The sequence below is a fragment of the Tauraco erythrolophus genome, chromosome 2 (genome assembly GCF_009769465.1).
Source record: "Tauraco erythrolophus isolate bTauEry1 chromosome 2, bTauEry1.pri, whole genome shotgun sequence".
Classification (NCBI taxonomy): Eukaryota; Metazoa; Chordata; class Aves; order Musophagiformes; family Musophagidae; genus Tauraco; species Tauraco erythrolophus.
In genome coordinates this window covers 98,812,429-98,836,597 of record NC_141466.1, presented here as the reverse complement: position 1 = coordinate 98,836,597, position 24,169 = coordinate 98,812,429, and the positions used below count along the sequence as shown (strand labels likewise).

At 35.8% G+C, this 24,169-nt stretch overlaps 1 protein-coding gene across 1 annotated transcript in view; it reads left to right on the top strand.

The window, feature by feature from the left end:
- Positions 1-23,835, top strand: part of BTBD9 (BTB domain containing 9) — a 124,753-nt gene extending 100,918 nt beyond the window's left edge. The window contains exons 11-12 of the mRNA XM_086631675.1: positions 14,589-14,667; positions 19,505-23,835. Coding sequence (XP_086487801.1) covers positions 14,589-14,667; positions 19,505-19,702 — 277 coding nt within the window. The 3' untranslated portion in view covers positions 19,703-23,835. The remainder of the gene's footprint in view (positions 1-14,588; positions 14,668-19,504) is intronic.
- Positions 23,836-24,169: the final 334 nt, after the last annotated feature.

Here is a 24,169-nt window from a genome sequence, read left to right as displayed (position 1 = left end):
AGGCAGAATACTTGAAACAAGAAAATTTACTTTGCTAGTAATATTCTCCATTCACTTTCCTGTCTTCAAAGACATGAGGATAAGAGTTGTTTCCATTGCTGTTTGCTGCCTGGCTTTCTGTCTGCCCAGTCTTTCAGTGGAGTTACAATCCTTTGTGAAAGTCATTAGTGTGCTGTCTCGCAAGCGTCCTGTGAGGTCTCCAAATCATTGTGCTGAATCTCTGGCGCAATGGGTAGGATGAACCATAAAGGTAGCAAATACAGGCCTCCACAGACACCTTTGATGATCAGTAAGGGGCAAACAAAATAATGAGAAAGAAAATTAAATTATGTTTAAACACCATAGATTGGTTTTGGCAGTCTACTGAAGCATGAATTTCCCCTTTAAACTATCAGTATGCTGCTTTGGGTTATTTTAATGGTATTTTTAGTGTAGTGTTTTGTGTAAATTAATAATTCAATGCTCAAAGCCAGGAACTGACAGGCTGCTCCTAACCTCCTCTTCTCCTGGTTTTGAAAGGCTGTAGACAGAAACTGGATGTCTTGTTATCTTCACAGGGGAAGCTTGCGTACCTTCCCTAAGTGAGACCCAATTAATGCATACTGGTTGTGGAATTGTCAATTTTCCAGTGCTCTGTGGTGGCTATTTTTTTTTTCTATTCCACAATAAGCTGTTCTTCTCTACGCAGTATGACAGTAATGAAAAAGAATCATGTTCCCTTCTGGTTTTAAAACATTTATGGTAAGTGGGGTTGAGTGTGTTAGTGTTGAACAATAGAGACCTGTATTTGTTAGAAGAATTTGCTGACAAAGAGTCTGAAAGTCAAATGAAGAACAGAAGATACGAAAGGCCAGTAGGAGTCAGACCTCAGAGTTAATGACACTTTTGATAAAATAAGCCCTGTAAAGACAAATACGAAACAAGCTATCGTGACGGTTATCAACTCAGTATTGTTCTTTAAAGTTCTCTAGTGTAGTTACTGTGAAATGAATCTAATCCATGGCAGCAAACATACCATGTTCAATTCCCTGGGAGGGAAAAAGGATCTAATACTCCGATAGAATTCGGGAGACAATGAATATTGTTTATTGGTGGGCAGTTCTAAGGCAGTTGGTATCAACTGTCTATATGGCTGGTTTGGGACAGTTTTATGATTTTCTTGTGGAGGGCATGACTTCATTTTCAGAAGATTTATAACATTGCATTATACCTTTTTTTTTTTTTCTTTTTTTTCCCCTCTCCTGCTGGACTCTGGTTTACTGCTGTTATGATATATGTTTAAAAACTTCCAAACTTAGTTTCACATTTCCATTGCTTATTTTTTTATTATATAATAGCTATTTCAAATCCTAAATTCTCAGGTCAGTTCCCCTCATTTTTTTTCTAAAGTTTTTGTATGGATGTAATTAGTACTTTCACATGAAAAGCCCTTTGGAATGTGGATTCATTTAAAAAAATTATTAACTGTCTTCCAATTGATTTACCCACACACACTCCCAAAGAATAATTTTCAGCTTTGATGTCTACAGCTTTTGTCCAGTGTTTCAGATTTCTATCCTATGATGTACTATGTGCGTTTCCAGTTTTCATGCACTGCTGTATTTCCTTTCGTAATGAATCACTGGTAAAGAGCACCTAGACAGATCTAGATCATGCCTTTAACAGTTCTAAACCACTTTTCAAATGTACAGAAAAGTGTCTTCCATGTTGTCTAAGGACCCCAAAGTGAGAAAATACTTCAGCTTTGCACAGCATTAGTGGCAAACTCAATTTTGGATTTTTTTTCTGGGGTTACTTTGTGAAACTATGCTAATCTCTATCATGATGTGATTATTTCTTTTGCTGTAGAGATAATATTTGAAGTGTATGAATAACTTTGATCATAACTGCACGTGGCACGTTACGTTCTCATATATGTAGTTCCTTACACTTAGCCACAAACATAGCAGTTTTTCCTCCTGTCCTCCTCTAATTCCTCTGCTTCACTCTGATTCCATTTCTAGAATTCCCTCACATCCATTTTCATCCATCATTCTTCTCCTTAATGACTTTCATAGGACTGTTTTCTTTCATAATAAAACATCTTGAATGTTTCTCAGCCCTCTTGCCTTTCCAACTCCCTATATGCTCACAATGTTTTTTCCGTTGCTTCCCATCAGTATTACTTGCATCTACTATCCTGTCATACCTAGAATGAGAAAATAACGTTTTTTCCTAATTTTTGTATAATCCTTAACTCTGTCTCATGCCTGAGCTCCCAAATGGTGAGGTGGAAGAGGATAAAAGAAACTGCTTTTGTACCTGCTATGTATAGCAGGGGCTTTTGACCACACTTCATCCTGGTTTAAATGCAGTTAATTTCACAGCAAAACTGTTCTTGTACCCCTTCTGTCAGACAGAGTATATTTTGACCATGATTCATTCTATTTAACGTGAAGCAAATCTCACAGCAACTCTGTGAAATCCAAATGTCTCCCCCAGAGTTGTCGAACTCAATGTAGCCACATTCATACAATACAAAGATGAAATATATTCAAGCAAGATGTCTGGGAAATTGCTGCATTGTTAAGCTCAATTTCAAGTCTCACAAAAATAAACTGAGGGTTCTCATTAACCTGTTCATTATGCTGCTAGTAATGCCTACTGGACCAAGTCAGACAGATATAAAGGGTCATTTTGTGTAATCATTGAACTTAAAAGCCCTGAACGATAGAGGCAAAGAAAGTACATATTTTTCCGTGTGTTTATATACTCACATTCTGTAGGATGGTAATAAAGCAAAAGAAGAAAGAGGCTCCAGCTTCACATACCTGCCTTATTAAGCACGAAGAATTAAGATTTCACAGAGAGAAACCAGAGTTGTATTCCATTTCAGAGCGCTAGGAGCCTCTCAGAAGTGTGAAAGCTCTGTGTCAAATATTTCATTTGCTAGCTTTTATTTTAGCTGAGTCTAGTTTGATTGAAAAAAGATCTAGTTTCTTTTGAGTTACTTTTCTTAGCGGTGATTCATCATCACAAGAAGGTTTTCAAATTGTTAATTTTTCTTTTCTTTTTTTCCCCTTGTACCGTCAGTTCCTTGTGGTTACTTTTCAGCCACAAACATGCATGGATCTTTTGAACGAACCTGGAACCAGACTAGCAAGGAGTTGGAAATTGCAGTGTCTTAGTCTCCCTTGAATGTTTTTCCATACACTTATTGCAGCTCTGCATGTGCCATGCGTTTTGAAGTTTTGCTTTGCTCCGCTTTGCCTTGTGACTGGCATGTTCTCTGCTGCTCTTCATGCACGTTACGGTGACGAGAGTGAAGAAAACATCACAGTAACTCTGACATCAGTTTGGATGTTAGCTCAGTTCCGCCTCAGAGAAAATAAGCAATATCAAATAATATCCATAGTATCAGTATCTGATTCTTTTAGGTATTGGATTTTTTTCCCATGCTGTCAAAGACTTGAATATTTCTTTGGAGGTCTGTAAAAATTGTCAAGCTAACAATAAAAATAGGTATGTGTTGTATTACTTCGTAATATATCATCCAGAAAAAAGACGTTTTGGTGAGGCAGGGGGAAGGAAACTTGAAATAATAATTATCTCAAAGTGCACAAATACATATGCACAAATAGCTTTATAACAGAAAAACTCTGTGAAGGGCCAAGCTGTGCTGATGAAGCTGAATTACATTTGTTCTTTTCTGGATTGGAGGGAATAAGCAAACAGAGGACTTTAAACCCTTAGCCCACAAGAGTGAAATTCTAAGGAGTTCTCCAAACCCAGTGTTCTCTAGGAATGATTCCTATGTTACTGAATTCCTGCTCACTTTAGCTGTTTTTTAGTGTTTTTTTTTTAATTTCAAACACTAATACAAATCCAGAAGAAAAGAATACGTTTTACTCTTCCAGGAGTGCATAATCTACTTACACTATTTGTGGTTTTCAATAAGCCCTGGTTTTCTACTTCTCTTGGATAAATAGCACGAAGTCTATATCAACTTTTCATGGTAATAAATTCAGTTTGATTGCATTTGTAAGCACTTCTTGGTTTTGCTTTTTTTTTTTTTTTCCAAAATAAATAGCGGTAATTAAGTATGTGTAAAATATCTGTTGCATAGTATTCTGTTTAAAATAAAAATCAAACGAAACATTCATTTCCTTTCATTAATTATTATTATCTGTTATTATAATTATTCAAGCATTATTATTATTATTATTATTATTATTATTACATGGACGTTTCAGCAGAAATTAAACTTCCCAGTGGGTTTGCCTTTTTGTTTCTTGCCAGATGAGTTTATAAAATTTCTGTGGTAAAACAGTAAACTTTCAAGTTATTCTTATTAAAAGAAAAACTTATTTTAAGTAGAAGCTAGTTTTCACTCTGTACAGATAACCACTGCTTCTACTGTTAGTGCTAGATACAGGAGGGGGTTTTAGTATATGTATTTTCTTTCTGCTTTGAAGAGGGGGAAAAAAAGAACTGAAGGAGAGAGAGGCTGCCTTATTTGTTTTGTCAGCCCCCAAACATGTTCCTGATATTCAGCTATTTTTTATTTATTTATTGATTGATTGATTATCTTACTTCTGGGTTGATATTTGTAAAGCATCTTTGGTTTGACCAGGTAGGGATTTGTTTTCCCTCTTGTGAAAGTGAATGGGATTCGATCTGTCTGGTTTCTGGCTGCTGCGCTTATTCTTGCATGTTCTGCGCTAGCCATTCGTTCATCTATATATTCATCTTTGCAACTACTTGTCACACCTGGATCTGAGCAAAGCCAGCTGCTGCTGGAATCACTGATTTTGTGCTACCTTGTAAGATGTGTAAATCAGCATGATGACATGCCGTGGTGCCTTCATCACAAGCTGTTGCTGTCATTTATCTGTTTGAGACATGGACTTCCTGTAGATTTCTTGCCTCCTGTTTTAATGCCTGTGACTTTTAAATACTAATAATCCAACATACAGTTACAGTTGATTTATCAAATTTGCATATATTGACCACATTTAGTTTAGAAGTTATCAGTGTGAAGTCATGGGTTGGATAATGAGACTTGTCCTTTGCATATTTCCATCCATAGTGCTCGGCGTTGCCTTCTCTTCTGACACAGCAACTTTTCTCGTTCGCTGTCCACAGAGCAGGAGTGAAGACTTTCTTGAACACATTTTTGTTTGAGCACCCAGTTTCTAGAGCTTTTCAGTAGGAGTTTTTGTTGTGGTTTTACTTCTTTTTCTTAAAGACAGTATGAATTTACTTTAAATTATTTCACCAGTTACTTTAGATGCACTTTGATATTTTACGGTAAATCTGTCATTCTGAGATATCAACCATTTCATAAGCTTTTTCTTGCATATTTCACATACACATTGGGTAGATTCAGATACATGTCCGTTGAGTTTCTCAGTCTATTTTCTTTTTTTTTTATTATGCTGGAATCACAGCATTGTTTAGTAGGCAGAATATTTGTTGGGAGATGGGAGGGAAGAACCCACCAGAATCTGAGATAATATTACTTATTCTAATATTGTCTTTACTGCTTATTGTTAGGATAGATTTATACAAACACCGAAATTCAAAACAGTTTTATTTCCCTGAGCCTAGGGACCAGATTATAGAAGCATTCAGACTTCTTGGTTCTGAGAACACGTTCCCTAGGTTCCATTGTAAAACATCCTTATTCTCAACTTCATTTCTCAACTTTATTATGAAAGGATCCTATGGCAGTACATTGGATTGCCTTCAGCAAGTCCTAATCTCTCTTTTTTGAGAATGTATGTGCATACGTGCACATACCCACATGCATGCGGGTGCCCACACACGTGCACACTCTCAGCACCTTTATAAATAGATACTACTACAAAAAGGTTATCCGGGTTATAAATTTGAAACTGGCCCATTTGTCTGCCCGAGATAAGAAAGGAATGCCTCATACTTGAACTGTTGTTTTGCAGTTATGTTTGTTTACTTTGAAATTCATTGTTGCATAAGATCATCTAACAACCCAATGAACAGGAGATGCCCAAATGTTCATGAACTAGATGGCAACTTACTATGTTGTCTGTAGCCCTTTCTTACAGGCAAAGCCATTGAATATAGCAACTGTTGACATCTCCTTGTGTAGTCAGGAGGCCAGTCGGATGTTAACACAGCAAATCTAGAGGTTTGCCCTGATTAGATTGTTGATACTCAAGACCTAATTTAATTAGAACTCTGAAAAGTACACATTTGCTTATGCTGGCCAAAACAGATATGGTCTTTAGTGTTAGAAATATCCTGCGTTGAGATATATCCAGTATTAAGCCATTGATTTATTCACAGTAATGTTTTTACTCAGACAGATTATGTACATTATGTACCAAATGGAAGAATTATTATATCTTTAGGTTCGTGCTTTGGGGATTTCTGTACTATGGTACGTGGTGTATTTTTTTAGAATAATGCTCTGTCAGTTTGTTTCATATGCTTGAAGGAACGGTGCTCCCATTCTGCTCTTTGCTTTTCTATCACACAGAGTTCCCACAGTAAGAAATTCTTTTCTTGATACTAGTACTGAACACCATATTAACTAATTTCATTTCATTATTGTATCCTTGTAAACCGATTTTTCTTTCTTAATGGATTTCATACACTTCAACTACATATTTATAAAAGTCATTTTGCCTTTTTCCTTGGTCGCTGCGTAAACAAGTTTTGCCTGACTTGATTCATGATGGAAGACCACAAAAGAAAATTTCCTCGTTTTTAAAATTATTTTTGTGAATTTTACCCAGCTGTTTGTCTATAAGTTTTTAAGGTACAGACTTATGAATTAAATAGTAAAATTTAGTTTACCAGAGGCTATTGGGAGGGGAGCTACATTTTTTTTCTATTATATATCATGGTGACACAAGCAAAAGTTGGATTTGTTATTTTTGTCTGTCTTTGTTCGCTTCAGTCTCATGTCTAAAATTACTGCAGTCATGGATGCAAGTTCAGGTTTTTTTCTAGGCGAGTTTCAGTCTGAGGTCGCAAGGCTTTGTTTTCTGACCTTGAGGTTAATAGATGATTCCTTGTGGTAGTAGAAAGGGTTACAATTTTCCTCCCTTCCATTAGCAAACCTCAGTATGTTTGTATTACTGTTATGAGGAGGCACACGCTGATCTACTTTTTTCACTGTTTTATTCTTCTTAGAGGCTGTGGTGCAATTTACTACATTCTTTGGGGGTTTGACATGTCAATTAGATGTTATCGACAGTAATAGAAGGGCAGTTACTGTAAATGTGAAGTTTTTACGAGTGGGCCATGAAATCACACCCAAGGGAATGTGAGAGAAGTGCGATAAATACAGTGTTAGTCTACATGCTACAAAGGAACTGATTAATAGGGAGCATGATTCTGTCTTGTATCTCTAAAAATATTGTTTATGTATTTGCTGTTAATCAACTGTTCCACTGGTATGAAAAATAATATAATAAAAATAGCTTACAATCTGTAGTAGGATTAATGGGGGAAGAAGTCTTCAAAGTTAAAAGCGTCCTGCTAGTTGTATTACTGGGTATGTTAATGTGTTGGATGGCTATTCATATCTTTGCTATCTGTGTGAACATCAGGAGCAATAACTATTGGTAATGAATAAGCACAAAAAAACAATTCAGCCTCTAGGATTGTGCAAGCTTGTCTTCTGCATGTGTGCTCTCGTATATAGAAAATTGTGTAAGATGAATTCACAGGTCAGCTTACTCAAGTTCACAGCCTTCGTCCACCACCACTGCCATACCACATACAAGAACAGTTCTTGCTACGGCATAGCAATTTGGCTCGTGGTGTTCTGCCAGACAGTTGCCAGCAAATTGCTAATAATTTCATTTTGTGTAAGATTTTAAAATACAAAATGTATTTCTGGAAGTACAGAAAGATAACTGGTTGAAAATGAAAAAAATATGTGAGCAAGCCAAATTAGATGAGTACACAGCATATGCAGTGCAAAAATGCTGCTGGTTGCCTGCATTGGCATGTGGACATACTTCAAAATTGGTTACTACATTAGTTAGAAAAATAATTACTACATTCGGTTTTACCATTGCACAATTTGACTATATTTTAACACTTTCTTTATGTCATATTTTTTCTAAAACAACAAAAATGTCAGCACCGAAGCTGTGAAAGCAGGAGTTACTATAAGTGGTCTTTTACATTAGAAGCTTTATGAAGATGTCAGAAAGTCAGCATAGACTTCATTAAATCTATTTTATGTCAGAATTTTTATTCTAATAGGTCTGCTTTATCAAGCTCACATTTGATTCTGCAATAAATCATGTGCAATAAAATGTTTATAGCAGTTTTGTAAAGTGTTCTTGTAGAGGACAGATATTTTGTTTGGATTGGTGAGAGGGACCAATCATAGTGCAGAAATAACTACAAATTTTGTTCAGATGCTTTCTGAATTATGTGTCCTTATGGGAAGTGTATTCAGAATCAAAACTTTGCAGGGAAGTTTGCCATAAAGCTGTTATGTAACAAACACTATGACAGGGGATTTTTGGCATTTATTATTCTCATGTTTATTCTAGACTCTCATCATATTTCTCATAACCATTTTTGCTACCTCTATCATTAGTACTTCAATTTCTTTTTTTTTTTTTCTCCTTATTAGACTGGTAATTTGCTATCTCATCAATGGACTATAGCATAAATATAACCAGATGCATTATTAGGTGAGTTTTGCCTCTGACTCTGAGAGCTGCAGAGAGAAAGCTGTTACTTCTAGCTTGCGCCTTCCTTGGAAGTACCACATTTGATGGGCCACCTTTTGAGAGAGTGCGGTCATGGTCACAGCAGAATAGATGGAAACTCAGTTTTAGGACTGTTTTCAGTTGAGATAGACCAGGGGTAGAACTTCACTCATTTTGACTTCAATTTAAAAACCAAAATGTGGATGACCTTTCATGGCCCCCAATATTTTCTTTCTCATGCTTTGTCTTCCCCCTCATTGGTTTGGGAGGCTGGATGGAAAGGGGGTGGCTGAGCCAGCTACCCAGTTTGACTTCTGTGCTTTATGGGTCTGACTCTTTGAATTAGTATGTTAAATTACAACTTTAACAGGAGAAGGGAGTATTACTTCACTTTATTGTTTAGTATTGTTATGGTGGAAAACGCGGGATTATAGGCAATTTATAAGGGAACTATAGACCTTTTTTGGTATTTTATAAAGAAAAATGTCTGTATAACAGTAACTGTTACAGCATTTTAGTACATGCTTCTGTGTTTATTATGTAGGTACTCCGTAACAGAGGTTAGTATAGTAGTCATTAGTAAAGCAAGGAGTGTAACACACATCCTTCAGAACATACTATGGTACTTCTGGAGTCTCAGTTGGCTTGCTTTTGTGCGCACAGAATATTTTATTTGGCAGCATCACATGCTAGTTACTTGCTGTCTCATTTACATCAGTACAATCATCAGTCTGATGTATGGAAAGACAACACAACTCTTCTTCCTTTTTCCTGTCATTTGCTTTTACAAATATCTCTTCACTATTGCATCATAATGAATGCTGTATTTCATTAAAAAAATATGTAGTCACAGCTAAAAAAGTCCACATCCAAATAAGCTAAGTGTTTTGTCACTTACTATAGAACGAGGCATGTGTGGACAAGCATTAGAAAACAAAATGGAGGTTACTTGCTGGTAATTGACATTTTTCAAGATGTGTTGTTCATTTCTGCATTCGCTTCCAACTCTACTTTGTTTTTCTGCTGGAGTGAGGAACAAAAAATAGAGGTTGTATGTCACCTTGGAAAGTGAGGAGACACGATGTGCACACACAAAACGTACATGCTTAGTCTAAAGCAAGCCATGATAGGAATACGATATGGTTATTACCGCTTGATGAATGTTAGTTACATGCAACAGGTTTCTCTTTCGTCTTACATCTTTCACCTGAACGTGGTTTCAGATATGATCAATGCTACCCTGGTGATCCCACAGTGTGGTAGTATTCTGTAGTGCCAGTGGCTCATTAGAAAACCTCAATAAAAGATTAGTTTCCACTTCTTTCTTAATTTGTTCTTTCTTGAAGAGAAAGAAATAACAGGAAAGGGTTACTATTTATATCCTATTATATGTAATAAATCTTTAGAATGATAGCAGCTTTTCATAGAAGTAACTAGGCAAGGATTCCAAATGCTGAGAAAAGCCATTAAATTCTTTAAGAGGTGAATTGCTATTTTGGAGCTATAGATAGCTTAAGCAATAGCAAGCTATTGTTATAATAATACCTGGACATCAGTATTTCTTGCTTTCCTCTTGCAATAGCCTAATGAAGAAAAAGGAAGAAACATGAAAGTGGAGGGGTTTCTAATGATTTTCTTCTTCCTCTGAATAGAATATGCTGAAGAGATTGTGGGATGCACAAAGACATTGAGTTTTCAGTGACAGCTGTTGCTGTTGGAGAGATGAAAGCACTTGGCCCAAGAGTCTGTTTATATGTTTGAGCAGAGAAAGTGATTTTCATTGCAAGGAGCTTTAAGTGAGACAGGCAGAGTCAGAGAATAAGAGAGCAAAAGATAATTATCTAAATTATGTTCAGGCTATTATAGAAGACGAATATAGTTAAAATGTAATTAAATATGACAGGCTCACAGGATGCAAGCATGGCTTTGGAATGCTAATCATCAATTACTGCATCTCCTTAGGGGAGCTGGGCAGAACAGGAGACTTAGAAGTCGGGTGGCTGAGGTGAGATGTAGAGTGTTAAATAAAACACCATAGGAATGTAACAAGGCTAGTTTCTTTTGGAAAATTGAGCTGTGCTATCAGGGGACCTTTGCTAGCCAAACAACTTGTAGTGCTTATTTCGGCTTGAGGACCATGGTATAAATCTGAGTAGGCTGCTAGTCCCGAGTCTTCTCTTAGAGATGTAAACCACAGCTCGAGGTAGAGATTATTTCTGTTGTGACAGTGATGACCAGGACTGCTGCAGATTAAGCAGCAAATCTAAAATGAATCAACCAGCAAGACAGGTGTGAAAACAGAAGAAAAAGATCAACACTTCCTGAATATTTAAAAAAGCTAAACCCTGAAAAATGAATTTGTTATAGGGTCACTAATAAGCAGTACAGAGATACAGAAAGTTCAAAGACAACAATGTCAGTTCGTGGAAGAAGTAAGTTCTGATAGATTCTTTATGACTGTGTCCTAGGTAAAGAAGGTGAAAGTATTGCCATCAGCTTGAAAGATTTGTTTGCCAGGCATATGGGGAGTAAAGGTGAAGCAATAGCATCTATTACACAGAAGTATCTAATCCCAGACCAAAAATGAGGTGCTTTTGATACGTTTTAATGCTGCTGTTCCTGGAATACAGTGATTTATGTATGAATCAATAACAGAGCTATGTATAAAGGTTGGAGGAAATTTTTGTAAAGACTATCACAAGCAATATTGAGGCTAGAAAGACTAGCTCTTGTCAGAAAAGTATAAAATAAGCACATACACATGGCATGACTACAAAATAATTTTCAAAATAAAATTTCTACAGAAAAACTGACATTATTACAATACTACCAGAAGAGATAACTGATAGCGAAAGAAGATTAAAAAGAAACTTCAGGCTTACCTCTGATGACTTTAATTTAATCAAAGAACACCCACTGAACAATTGTTACGGCTTGATACATAAATAGAAGTCTTACTGAATTTGTTATGTCAGCAAAAAATGCAAAAAGAGGGCAGATGTGCCCTAATAATGTTCTGTCAGTAATCTCTATTCCTATGTGGGTATAAGTTACACTGCATAAATTATCTCTTTGCTGAATAATTACATCTATACTGGAGAGGCATTGCTTTGTATATATCAATGTTCTCAAACGTACTGTTACAGTTGAAATCAGTGCAGCTTTCTAGTGAAGAAGGTTCGCGTCGCGTATTTCAAAAGTGACTTTTTCCAAATCCGTTTGGTTGTTCTCTACCTTGTTTTTCCCTTTTTGCTAAGGAAATAAACTAAGAGACCTAATTTTCTCATTATCCCATCAAGTACTAATTCTCTAGTGGCAATATTCTTGAATTTTAATAACCGGAATTTTAATAACTCTAATAACTTGAATTTTAATAACTTCTACAAATTGTCTATGATTTTGACTTCATTTTTCCAATTGGAAAGAAATAAAATGGACACATACCAAAACAGTAAATATTCTTAGGACCCGATTTATTGAAAACCCTATCAAGTCTCACATCTTCAAGGATTTTTTTTACTATTTTCTATCATATTTTAATATTATTAAAAAGGTGATTATAATCCAATCCTAATAACAGCATCACAGCAGAAAGTAAGGACTTGTAATGCAGAGGGAAGTGGAAGAACTTAGGAGCTTCCTGGAGGAGCTGATCTAGAAGGGTGTTGTCAAAAGGATCCTTAGAGGCCTTTTTCTCAACCTCTCTTAATCTGTCCTGCTCTTCAGCTGTATTCCTGAATAGATGTATCTGCTTCCTTGTTGTCACTTCGTACAACAGGCAATGGCATTTACTGCCATCTTTGGAAAATCTGCAGTGTGTATTTGACCAGTGCTCAGAAGTACTGTAAATAGAAACAGTCCCGCTTATATTCTACTCTATGATCCCTCATTAACCTATTTTCTGGTCACAGGACACAAACCCTACCTTAGAGGTTAGGAAGGCATCGGCTGTTCTTAATAGCTTCTTTATGATTTTAAACTCTTTTATTTAGAATAGCTTTAGAATATGTTCCAAATCCCTAAATAGGGAAATCTGATTTTTACATCATCACTCTCCTTGCATGAAGTGTATGCGTGTAAATGTGAAAGCATATGCATAATGCAAACTATGGCAATACTTTGTTATAAGAAGTAGTGTTACAATCATCTGATTGTCCCAGCTACTCATCTTTGGGGCTCTGTACTTCGAGGTAACAAGTTACATTTGGCCGTGAAGATTTAACTGATTGGCTGTACTAGAGTAATATGAGAAGGAAACTCAAGCAGGATTGTTCTCTTCTTTAGGGAAAAAATGTTTAAATCATAGCAATCTTTCAGATCTTGAGACAGTCAACAAAATAGTCCACTGTCATTTTATATTTTATTTAGAGCTTGAAGAAACAGCCCGAGCTTTTAAAATAAGGAGGACGTAGCCACATAAGGGATATAAATAAGCCAGGCTGTTCGATAGATAACTGCTGTACCTCTGAGGCCTGACGCAGAGCACACCTTTCTATTATCATAACTAATTACATCTGTTACTTCATGCAGTAATACCAGTAAACTACTTGAAATTAAGTCTTGGTTGGGCTTATAATCTCCTTTAAGTAAATATAACCTGACAGCAGTGATAAAAGTAGTAGTTGACTAAATTAAACCCAGAAATACTGTGTTTGTGACAAAGATGTTTTCCTACTAAGGGAAAATTCAAGTGCCTGAAAAGTAGTCAGCAATCAAACTGTTCATACTGCCGGGCTTTGGGATAGTCTACTGGTGGCAAGAGGTGTTTTATTCTGGTTTTTCTTTGCTCCCTTGTTTCTTATACGAACACATCTGAAGGTATTCTGAATGCATTCAGGAAAACTATCCAACGTTTTACTCCTGTAGCAAGTTCATCAAGTTATACTCAACTGTATTTTATCTCTGAAGCCTTCTGTGATAGTCTAGTTTTAATGAAAAGTTAAATTCTGTATCTAGCTTTCATCTTCTATGAATATAAAGTAATTTAAATTCTAACATGTTCAAGTACTAATCTAGTGTAGTTGGAAGTCTGGCATCAAATTGAAATCTCTAGTTCCTATTATTCTTTTTGATTCTTCTGGTTTACTGTGTCAGTGTGTTCTCTAAGCACAAAGGTATGGTAGGAATTGGGGTCCTTTTTCTGCTGTGTTAGGCTACTCGAGGTGTTGTACCTCACCTAGATCAGAAGAGTGTGAATGAAGAAGGAAGATTATAGTGGTCCCAGTCTACCTCTATGTGTTCTCAGTTTAGCCCAAAAAGTTACTCTCCAGCTTTGGGGGAGCAGTCTGTTCTCCCCACTGCCTCTGTGTCCGGATGTGGCAGTCCTCACGACCTGGACTGCCAAGAATGCTTTGTGTCATTCGTAATTTACTGGAAGCAGCTTGGTTCCTCTGCCTCCACTGCTCTGCTTAAGAGTGGGAGGAGTTTATTTGAGGTTTTGGGTGTTTGTTTTTTTTTTCCCCTAGAGCTTAATTTTCTTTAACCAAGCTCTACTGATTTCTCATGAGTAGTTAATGATGGATGCATTTTTATTTATCTGATCTTTTGTTTATCTAATACAGTCAATATTAGTCGAGGATTTTAGACTTTGATACAGGTTTTTATTCTTTTAGTATTTTCTTAACTTTCAGCACTAGTATGAGTATTATTCCTGCACATAAGTTATAGTAGTGTAAGGTATATATGAAAACGCATAAGCAGAGTCAAGGCACTTAAAAATAAAAACGAACAAGGAGCACTGGAAATTCAGGTGATGAAAAGTGTTTCTCTATTTGCCCTATTAAGTGATCATAGTACGTACTGTCACTTGAATGGATTCTCTGTATATTTTGCTGCAAGCTGTTGCGACTGTGTTTAATATTTGTATGCTTTTCTGGAATTTTTTTGTAGATCCTGGCAAACGATCACTTTTGATAAACAGCCTGCATCTTTTATCAGGATAGTCGGAACTCACAACACAGCTAATGAGGTAAGGAACTTTTAAGAAAACCTATATTCTTCATGAATATACAACAGTGTAGTTTTTCATATCTTGCAAGGAAATTGATAATACCTTCAAAAATGTACTTCATTTTTTTTCTCTGGCAATCTAGCGAAATAAGAATGAATGTTTTTCTTATTTGAATATTAGTGAACTGCATTACCGTCTTCCCAGACTCTACAGAGTTGAAGGGCTGTTGCCACTGTGGGGGATGTTTTGGAGTTTTTACAAAATACAGTAAACCCTTTCTGATTTTGACCTTTGTGCAGTACCATCAAACATTCCTATTGGGTTTGGTTTTAAATTATTCCTTATTTTGTTGAATGATGAAAATACCATTTTAATGCACTAGAGAAAGGTGTGTAGCGTCTGATTACTTGGTTGTATCACCTTTATATTATCTTTTGAATGAATAAAACATAAGAAGAATCTCATTCTTCATTAAAAAATCATATTTGCATAATATTCTCTCATAATTATTTTTCATACCTGGTAAATCAGTTAACCAATAGTGGCCAAACCAAGAGATTTCTTTCAATTCATTTTATACAGGAAAAATGTTTTGCCCTAACTGACCAAGTACAATATCATCCCCTTTTTGTTTACTTGTGCTTCTGTCTTTCATGATTGTTGTGTATTTTCTCAGATGAAGTCCAGATTTTACATTTGATTTCAGTGAAACAATTTACAATATAGGAGTTTAAGAATACATGCAAGTCTTTGTGAGATTAGGACCTTATATAATGAGATGATAAGAGGCACCAAAAGCTGGTGCTTCTGTGTGTGTGCATGCATGTCTACATCACACATGTCTAGTTCAGCACAAAACATTATACTTTTACACTTTACAAGGAATTTTGGTTAGTGCTATTACATTTTTAGTAATTAGAGTTTGTCAACTCTAACGGTATTAGGAGTCAGGATTTCTGATCATATTTAGCATATGGGGATGATGTTTCCTTAAGAAGGCATTGGAAGGATTGTCAAATAGCATTGTTTATGTCCAATTTTAGAGTAATTACTGTCAACGTACGCACCACCAGATGTCAACATTAGTTCTTAACAGACAGTTGGAAAGAAATTGACCAATAAACTGAACTGGGAATGTCAATTAACTCATATTTTTTCTAAGCACTGTCTCTTGCAGTGTATAGTTCAGTCTTAATCACTGAATTCTCAGAAATACATAGTTAGAAGCTGCCTCCAAGGTTGTTGTACAGGCATGAATGTGGCCTTTTCCATTACTGATCCAAATAGACAGTCCTGTTTGTTCTCATCCTGGTCTCTGTAAGTTTTCATCTCTTTATTAAATAAGAATGAGATGCATTGTGTAAACTTAGCAAATCAGCCTCTAAGAAACATTACCTCCAACTTTTAATTCTTAAAGGTTACCTTAAGCCCTGAAGAGTAAAGAGGTTTTAAACATAATTCTGATTTTTAATTGGTTACCATTTTCAAGGAATTTAATATCCACTGTAGTTATTTATATGGAGCACTGCATAACTGTAGTGAAGATCAGTATGTGCAAATAGGGGTCACAGCTATTCATGTAGTGGCTGAGTGGAACTATAAACACATGCTACTGTTATAGGTCTTTTCTCTCTTTTGTCTTTAAAATCTACCCAAGCAAATTCTTTTTTTTTTTAAACAATTTATTTCTCCAAAAGATTATAGAGGAGGAACATTATTAGCATGAACATATTACTAAATTACATTGTTTTGATATATATTAAACAGGTGATCTATTACAGTTTGCCATGAAGTTTCATTTTCCAAAGAATGCAGCAAGATATTTTTCATACTTGCAATTTAAATAATAACAGCGTAACCAAAATCTTGGTTTGTTATGGAGTTGGTATGCTTGGTAGTCTCTTCAGTAAGAACACAAGCAGTTTGTAGAATTATTTACCTACAGGTTGTTGTATTTTATGTCAGGCTGTTTCCATTTTAAATGAAACATTCTAATTGCAACATGTTCTCATCAAGGATTTTTACTGTAATAGGTACAAAAATACTCCATACTTGTTCTACCAATGTATACCTTTGAACTTTGAAAGCACAATCTGCATACTTCCAAAGGGATGAGTTGATTTTTGGAGTTGCAAAAAATCCCATAAAATTTCTCCATTTTGTGAATGTTTTCATCTTTTAAACTCATCTTTGCCATGTTTTCCAACTGTTGAAAGATGTAATGTTCACAGATGTTTTTTGACCTGGCATTTGAATTTTTTTTAGTGTGTTAGAACATGATAAAAGTGTATATTTTTTGTTTTCATGAGCTTCCAGACATCCTAGTTCTAGAAATAAAAAGATTATTTTTCCTTAGTCTTTGTCATCATCTATTTGTCAGACAGGTCACCTGATACTTTGACTGTGTAAGTTTTACCTTGTTATTCCCCTGCAATATTACTGACCTGGAAAGGACACCTAGTTGCTAGTGAGAGAGCTTTATCTTACAAATTACTGCACCAGTATATGTGTACTTGGCCTTCCTACTTTGTGTGTTGCACCTTTCTTAAAACATCCATGAGAAGTATAACATGCCGCTGATCAGAGAATGATGCTGAACTGTCATCTCTGCCTTTTGAGGGAAACACACGCAGGATTGTTTGTTTTAGTAATACTGTTCTGAAATATGTAATTTCGATATCGAATGAAGCAGATGGGCTCAACTGTACTTCTCTGTCCTCTGTTTCTTTCCGAAGCTGTAGGCTGTATGTGTTAAAACAGCAGAAAAACTGAAAATAATGTTGTAAATTCGCAGGCTTGTTAATGCTGAAAGGAGCATTAAGAATTCAGGATGAAAGAATGGTTAAAAATGAAAGTTACAATTTAAGAATCGGGTACTTCAGAGACTAGTATCAGCTAAATTTCAGTGGAAACAATACTGTATTTTAAAAAGCGTGCAGCACTAGATGAAGCAAAGTTTTAAGTGAGAAACACTATTGGTATGGGATAGAGCAGAAATACAGAATCTTCTGACTTCATTCATTCATTAGACCCTGCTGCCTTTCAAGGAAAGCAGCATATTGCAGAGGTGCACTGATGAGATAATGTTCTTTTCTGCAAATCCTGATGCTGATAAGTGCAGCTGAAAAAATGACAATAGCTGTTACTTTAAAAACACAGGAGTGGGATGAGTATAAAAAGGACTTCTCTAGAAGTGCAGCTGAATGCCAAAACTGGCTTCTCAAGAACTGTAACAGATGGAGAGAATTCATGCCACTGTAGAAATTAGTTCAGCTTTAGAAAAAAAATCACCAGAAGAAATGCAGAGAAAACAGTTTTGTGCACACGTGTGTGTGGGGGTTTTGGTGTAGATTTGTGATCTGTTCATATGTGTGTATATAAGGACACAGCGATACATCTTGATATGAGCATGTGGAAATATATAAAAAAATAAACATGCATCACTATATATCTGTATAAAAACTGCAAGAATTCTTACAATGAGAGGCACAAGAAAATATAATGGGGATAAAAACAAAACAGTGACTGCAAATTTTTTTTTTTTTTTTAATCCATTTCATGTATGCTGTCAGAATTTCAATTAACTAGCTACCTCCTCAGAAAAGACCCCGGGGTTATTGCAGATATGTCATTGCAGACGTCTGCTCAATGCGCACTTGAGCAGGGATGGTCAAAAAGAATAATAGGATTTTCGGTTGTATTGAAGAAAGGATAGGAAATGCAATATTCTGTTGTCTTGTATGAATACGTAGTATACCCATATCTTGTTTATTTTATTTGATTTTGCCCACATTAACCTGAAAGAGTCTGGGAAAGGGCAGTTAAGATTATAAGAGATTACTTTTGTTTGTGAGAAGAGCTTTAAAGACATGATCTACTTGCAAGAAGAACGATAGAAGGTGTCATAAAAGCATACAAAATTAAGTTAAAACAATAATTTTAAAATTCACTTTTTAATATTCATCAAGCTTTAGCTATAACACTACAATGCATGAGAAAGTAGCAAAATTTAAATCAATATAAGAAAAGATTTATTTGTTTAGTATGTGGCAAAGCTGTGCAATTCTTAGCAATGAGAAATCATATGGAAAGAAGTTTTGTGACAATTTTAAAGAATTCCTCCCCCTTCTCCTCCCAGGCACTTCAAGAACAAGTAGAAGTAAGAGTAAGTAAAGTAGAAAATAAATTGGAAAAAATGCTTAAACAGATGGTCCTCTTACTCTAAGATACAGTCACCTGTACAGTGGTCCCAGGTATTGTTTGAAACATCAGAAAATGATCACCGTTTGAAATGGAATATTTCATATGATGAAGCAGCAGCCTCCTTGGACACTCTGAATGCCTTTCTACATACTCCAGGATATGTCTGTAGAGCTACCATTGCTATTACAGCAGAGGGCAATCTTGAAATAGAATCATATTGGTAATGATTTAAATTTCATTTCTAGTGTGTATGAACATTAAGTCTTTTGAGGAAGTAATTAGACTGTAAGATACATTTAAGGCAATTAATGTAATTGTTGTTGTCATCCGATAGCATGTAGTAGATATTTATGCCACTTGGCAAAGAAAAAAATAATTTATGAATATCCCTATCTGCTTTGGGACGATCTTTCTGATTTTTAGTCCCATATGTAAAGGTTGGTAGGCCTTCTCTTGCTCCACTTGTATCACTTCATAATGTTTATGGCCCATGGGTAGACGGTTTTGACCTCGTGGTGAAACGTTCTAATTTGACTAAGTACTTTGGCACTCATCTGGCCTGCATACTTGCATATAGACTTCATCTTACTTTGATGGTGCTTTTGCCAGCACTTAATTGTTTTGGTTTATCTTCATTTTTTGTTCTCTCCAGGTGTTTCACTGTGTGCATTTTGAGTGTCCAGCACAAAACAGTACCCACAAGGATGACAGTAGTAAGGAAGTGTCAACAACAGAGGTGGGGACTGGTGGACAACAGCTTGTTTCTCACCCTGTTCGAGCTGCAAGCAGTAGTAGTTCCCTGCATTCTCCTCCTGGATCCACCTCGCGTTCACATGCTCACCAGCCATAAGGAAGATTGGAAGGGAGCTTTTGCAGCCCTGCTGACATTATGTGAAATTATTCAGAACCTTCTTGTGCTGGCACCTTTTCTTTCTTTGTGAACAAAGGGGACCATGTCTGAAAGCTGGAAATGCTGAAATGGAAAAGGCTTTTCCCAAGGACATGAAGAGACTGCTTCACTCTCCTCAATTTGTTCAAATCAGGCTGGTCTCCGAGGGGGGAGAAAATAGGTCTTCAATCTTCATCAAGTACCCCATTAACACCCTACCTCTCTAACCAAGGCAAGGAGAACAGAAGGAAATAGAAGGCAGAGCTACAGTGGAAATCTAAAATGACTTGAGCAGAATGGAAAGCATATGAAATAAGTATTTTTTTTCCCGAAGGGTTCCATTAGCAAATAGAATGTTTATGGAACACATCAGTCCAGGATATACATTATTTTTGAAAGTTACTCTTCATTCATATTCCTTTGTAACTAGTAATCTGTTTCCTAAATTGTGTTGACTCTGTATTCCACTTTGTGTCTTTATTTTTGGCTGTAACAAATGCTGTGCAGTAGATTAAGGAAGTATCAAACATGTTTACCTGCTGAGATGCAAATTCCCTCATTCCCTCAGTGGGATGACAAGAAAAGCCTTCATGATATCAACGAACTAATTAATGAATGCTATATTAATCTTGACCTTAGTTGGCTTTTCGAAGTACAAAATTGTCATTTCTTACAGTCAAAAAGGAAATTCCTAAATCAAGCATCCATCTTGAAGAAAAACGTATTTTTCACTCCTGAAGATGATTACTAAAGTTTTGCCTGTATTTCTAAGAAAACTTGCAACAGATCATCCAAAATGTTTCATTTAGAAAAGTGGAACTGCACCTGGTCGTTGACAAGCAGTTGTTCAGAATACAAAAAGAAGAATTTGCAGATATTTTTTCCCAAGAAAAAAATGTTTTACAATCTGGAACTAAAAATTCAAAGACTGCGTGTGCATAAACTTTTCTCATAATCTTCATGAATTATGATGCTTTTACACTGTATCGTAAAAGATCTGGCTCTTCCTTTACAATCACAGAATTTGGCATCCATCTATGTCTGTCTCAATGACATTGCCTGCTACTTTGCTTATTCTAAGTATTTCCACGCTGATGATGATGCAGTCTCTCTTACTCTCCAGATCTACGTGACTTTTAGGAAGAGCTCCATGTTGGTCTTTCAGTATGGGATGAAGTGATTCTGTGTTAAGACAAACACTGATGTAATTGGCAAAACTGATTAGGAAGGTTGTTATTCCTCATGAAGTATATTATATTGGAAATATCAGCTATCCATTCTTATGAACTTGGAATTTCCTGTGGTGACAAATAGCCTTGTCAGAAGAAAACAAAGCTAGTGTAGGATAAATACAGTTTTCCTTTGCATAACCATAGTGATAAAATGAGTTATATCAACATAACAAATAGCATGTTAATTTATCACGCTACTTAATTTGGAAGAATTTCCCTGTTGGATACTGGTTGTGCTAAAAACAGGAAGAAATATAACAAGTGGTAGCAATGCATCAGTAGAAACTTCGAAGAAGAAAAGCTTCTCTTTTCTTGTTTCAAATAAAATTGATTAGTCTTTATCAATAATACTATAGTATTTTTCATTGCCAAATTGCAGTCGAGTTCTGACATTTGCATACTGCCCCTTCCTTTCCCACTGCTGTCTTCTGACTTGTGAATATCTGTCAGTGAAGATGCATGCCCACGGCATTATATATAGTTTATAATATGTGCCACAGCTGCCTCAGACTGTCTGGAGTTCTGAGGCAGGATACTGCTCATGCTGGCCAGCACCTAGCCAGGAGTGCTGATTATCTTATGGCTTAACAGCCTTTGGAACATGGTTAAAAATTGAGACCAGCTACTGGGGACACAACTCTCTTAAGAATAGGTCCAAAAAGTTGGATTTTTTTTTTTCCTTTGAAAATAAAACTAGAAAACTTTTCTATTTTGGTTGTAATCCGTGCTGGAACTACTGAGATGCAATGGAGCATGTCTTGTCTTTGGTAGATAAGTCTGTCAGTGGTGGTATTTCTTTGCAGTTTGATCAAACAAGTTTGCTTTTCTAAAGCTGTGGATAAGCAAAGGGCATAACTTCCTAGATGCTAGTTTTTAGTAGTCACCATTGTAGAGAGCATTTAAAAAAAAAAATTAAAAAGAGTTTGTGCCAGTTGTTCTGAGGCTAGGCTCTCAAAGAAAGAACAGGATTTTCAGTTTCTAATCTTTGATGTGCACAATTAATTTTTATTACACAAATAAGTCCTGTAGACTGTAACCTACTGCAAATCTTTTTGATCTTGTCCTATGACTCACTGTTGAATAGAAACGTCTATTTATTTCCCATGGCATTTGCTCTCTGCCAAGAATCTGAATGAACAGATCTGAGGGATTCTCAAAGCAAGAACTATCAGGTCCTATATACCTTCCAGTTCCTCATCTCCAAAAATCAATCAAAACAAAAAACAACTTTGCATTGTCCCTTCATACACTTGAATAGAAGTTTTTAGTATTAGACTGATTCTCAGTCAGACCTGGCCTTTCTCACTGGCTTTATTTTCTTCTGTTAGAGTTATTCTTAGAACCTGTCACTGAGGTGAGTCCAATGTGATCACAGAGCTCCCAGGCAATTTTAAGATAAGCTCTGCCACAACTTCCCATTTTCTAGTGGGAATCCTATGACTTTTTATTCAAAGAAATAATGTTGAAATGTTTAAGGGACTTGAGCTCTGCTTGGTCTCTTGATGCTGTCCGCCAAGAACACACGTTTTCTGTATTGCGTCGCGTAGGTCTCTGTCTTAACCATTGTGTCAGCAACATGTTACTAGTGACAAAGGAAGATACAACACAGAACTGATGTGTGATTTGGTGTGAATATTCTCATCCTTTCTAATTATTGTCTGTATTTATTGACTCTAAATTTCATATTTTCTTGTATATTGATCTGAAATATTTTTTTTCTGTTTTTTTTTTTGTTTCTTTTTTTTTCCCCTTTCAGTGGACGTAAGTTGTGCTGTTACAGCTTAATGCCAGGGTTTATCAGAGTGATGAAATACTACAATTATTCAGAACTGTGTTATTACTTACTCATATTTTATTTGCAACAGAGGTAGAACAGAACTGATGAGGTATTCATTGCTTTCTTGTCAGAAACTATAAAATAGAACTGTTAGATATGTACATAATGGAACTAACTATATAGTCATTATTGAGCCATTATTTCTATTTAGTACTTTAGTATCTTTAAATTCCCCAGGCCTCATTTTCTCAGTTTTTCTTCCATAGGTTGAATTCAGACTTCGGCCTGAGTCATATGGACAGCTCTTTCTAAAGTCTCTTTATTTAATGAATTTATTCTAAATGGATTGAAAAGATTTTTATTCACAGAAATGTACGGCCAAATATCAACTCCTTAATATTGATTTATCCAGGAAATTAATTTCTGAAGTGAGTAAAGATTGCGCAGCTCTGTTTTCAAGCCATTGCCAATGAGCTCTAAAACAAGTTCAAATGGCATGTTAAATGGAATTACAATGAGAGAAGTTAATCCAAGTCTAATGTAAAACACAATACAGAAGAGGAATTACCAATTTTTTTAGAGAAGAAACTGTTCTTCATTGCAGTTTCTGCCTTTAGAACTCAATTTCTTTCTTTTTTCCCCATGAAAATAAGTTTTTCTTGTTTATTATGACAACTCGTGAAAGAGCTCAGTGCTTCTCAGCATTGCTGAAAAATTCAAATGAATTTAATGCATCTTCATCTTTACTAATGATAACATTAAGTTAGAGAATTTGCAGTTTACTGTCTGACTTGATGAGTGTTGGTTTCCATTAAAGAAAGCAAAAGATGTCTGTAATTATTCCATTCTAAGTAAATTAAGGTTTCCAACAAAATGCATGCGAGCTTCTACTCATTATTCAGCGATGTTTTGTACATCTGGAGTCAGTGCAAAAATCAGAAGACAAAGTTAATGCCATTCTTGTCTGAGTGTTGTGTGACAGTAGTTCTTCTTATACAGTGATGCCCATGTGGAGACACTCAATAAAGGAATAGAACCTTAATATATAAAGAATTAGAACCTTAGATGTGATTTCACAGAAAGTAGACATTGCATTTCTCCATGAAAGTATCAGTTGGCTTATATTTTGACAGGTGTTAATACGCTGTCAAATGGACAAGTGAATGAATTGGTAATTTTGTTGTTATGGATAGAGTAGACAACAAATAATCAGAACCAGTAAGAGTTAGTGTATTTAAGAGTAGATGTTTAGGCTTGTGTGTCATGATACAAGTTGCCAGAAGACTAAACCATGCTTCAGCAGTAATAATTTGTAGATGCCAGAGGATGTTTGAGGCCTGGTTCCCATCTCCATCTCTGTTAATGGCGTATTTAGGTTAGAATCCTTAGTTCTCTCTGAAGTGATGGTTATTGTTGTCA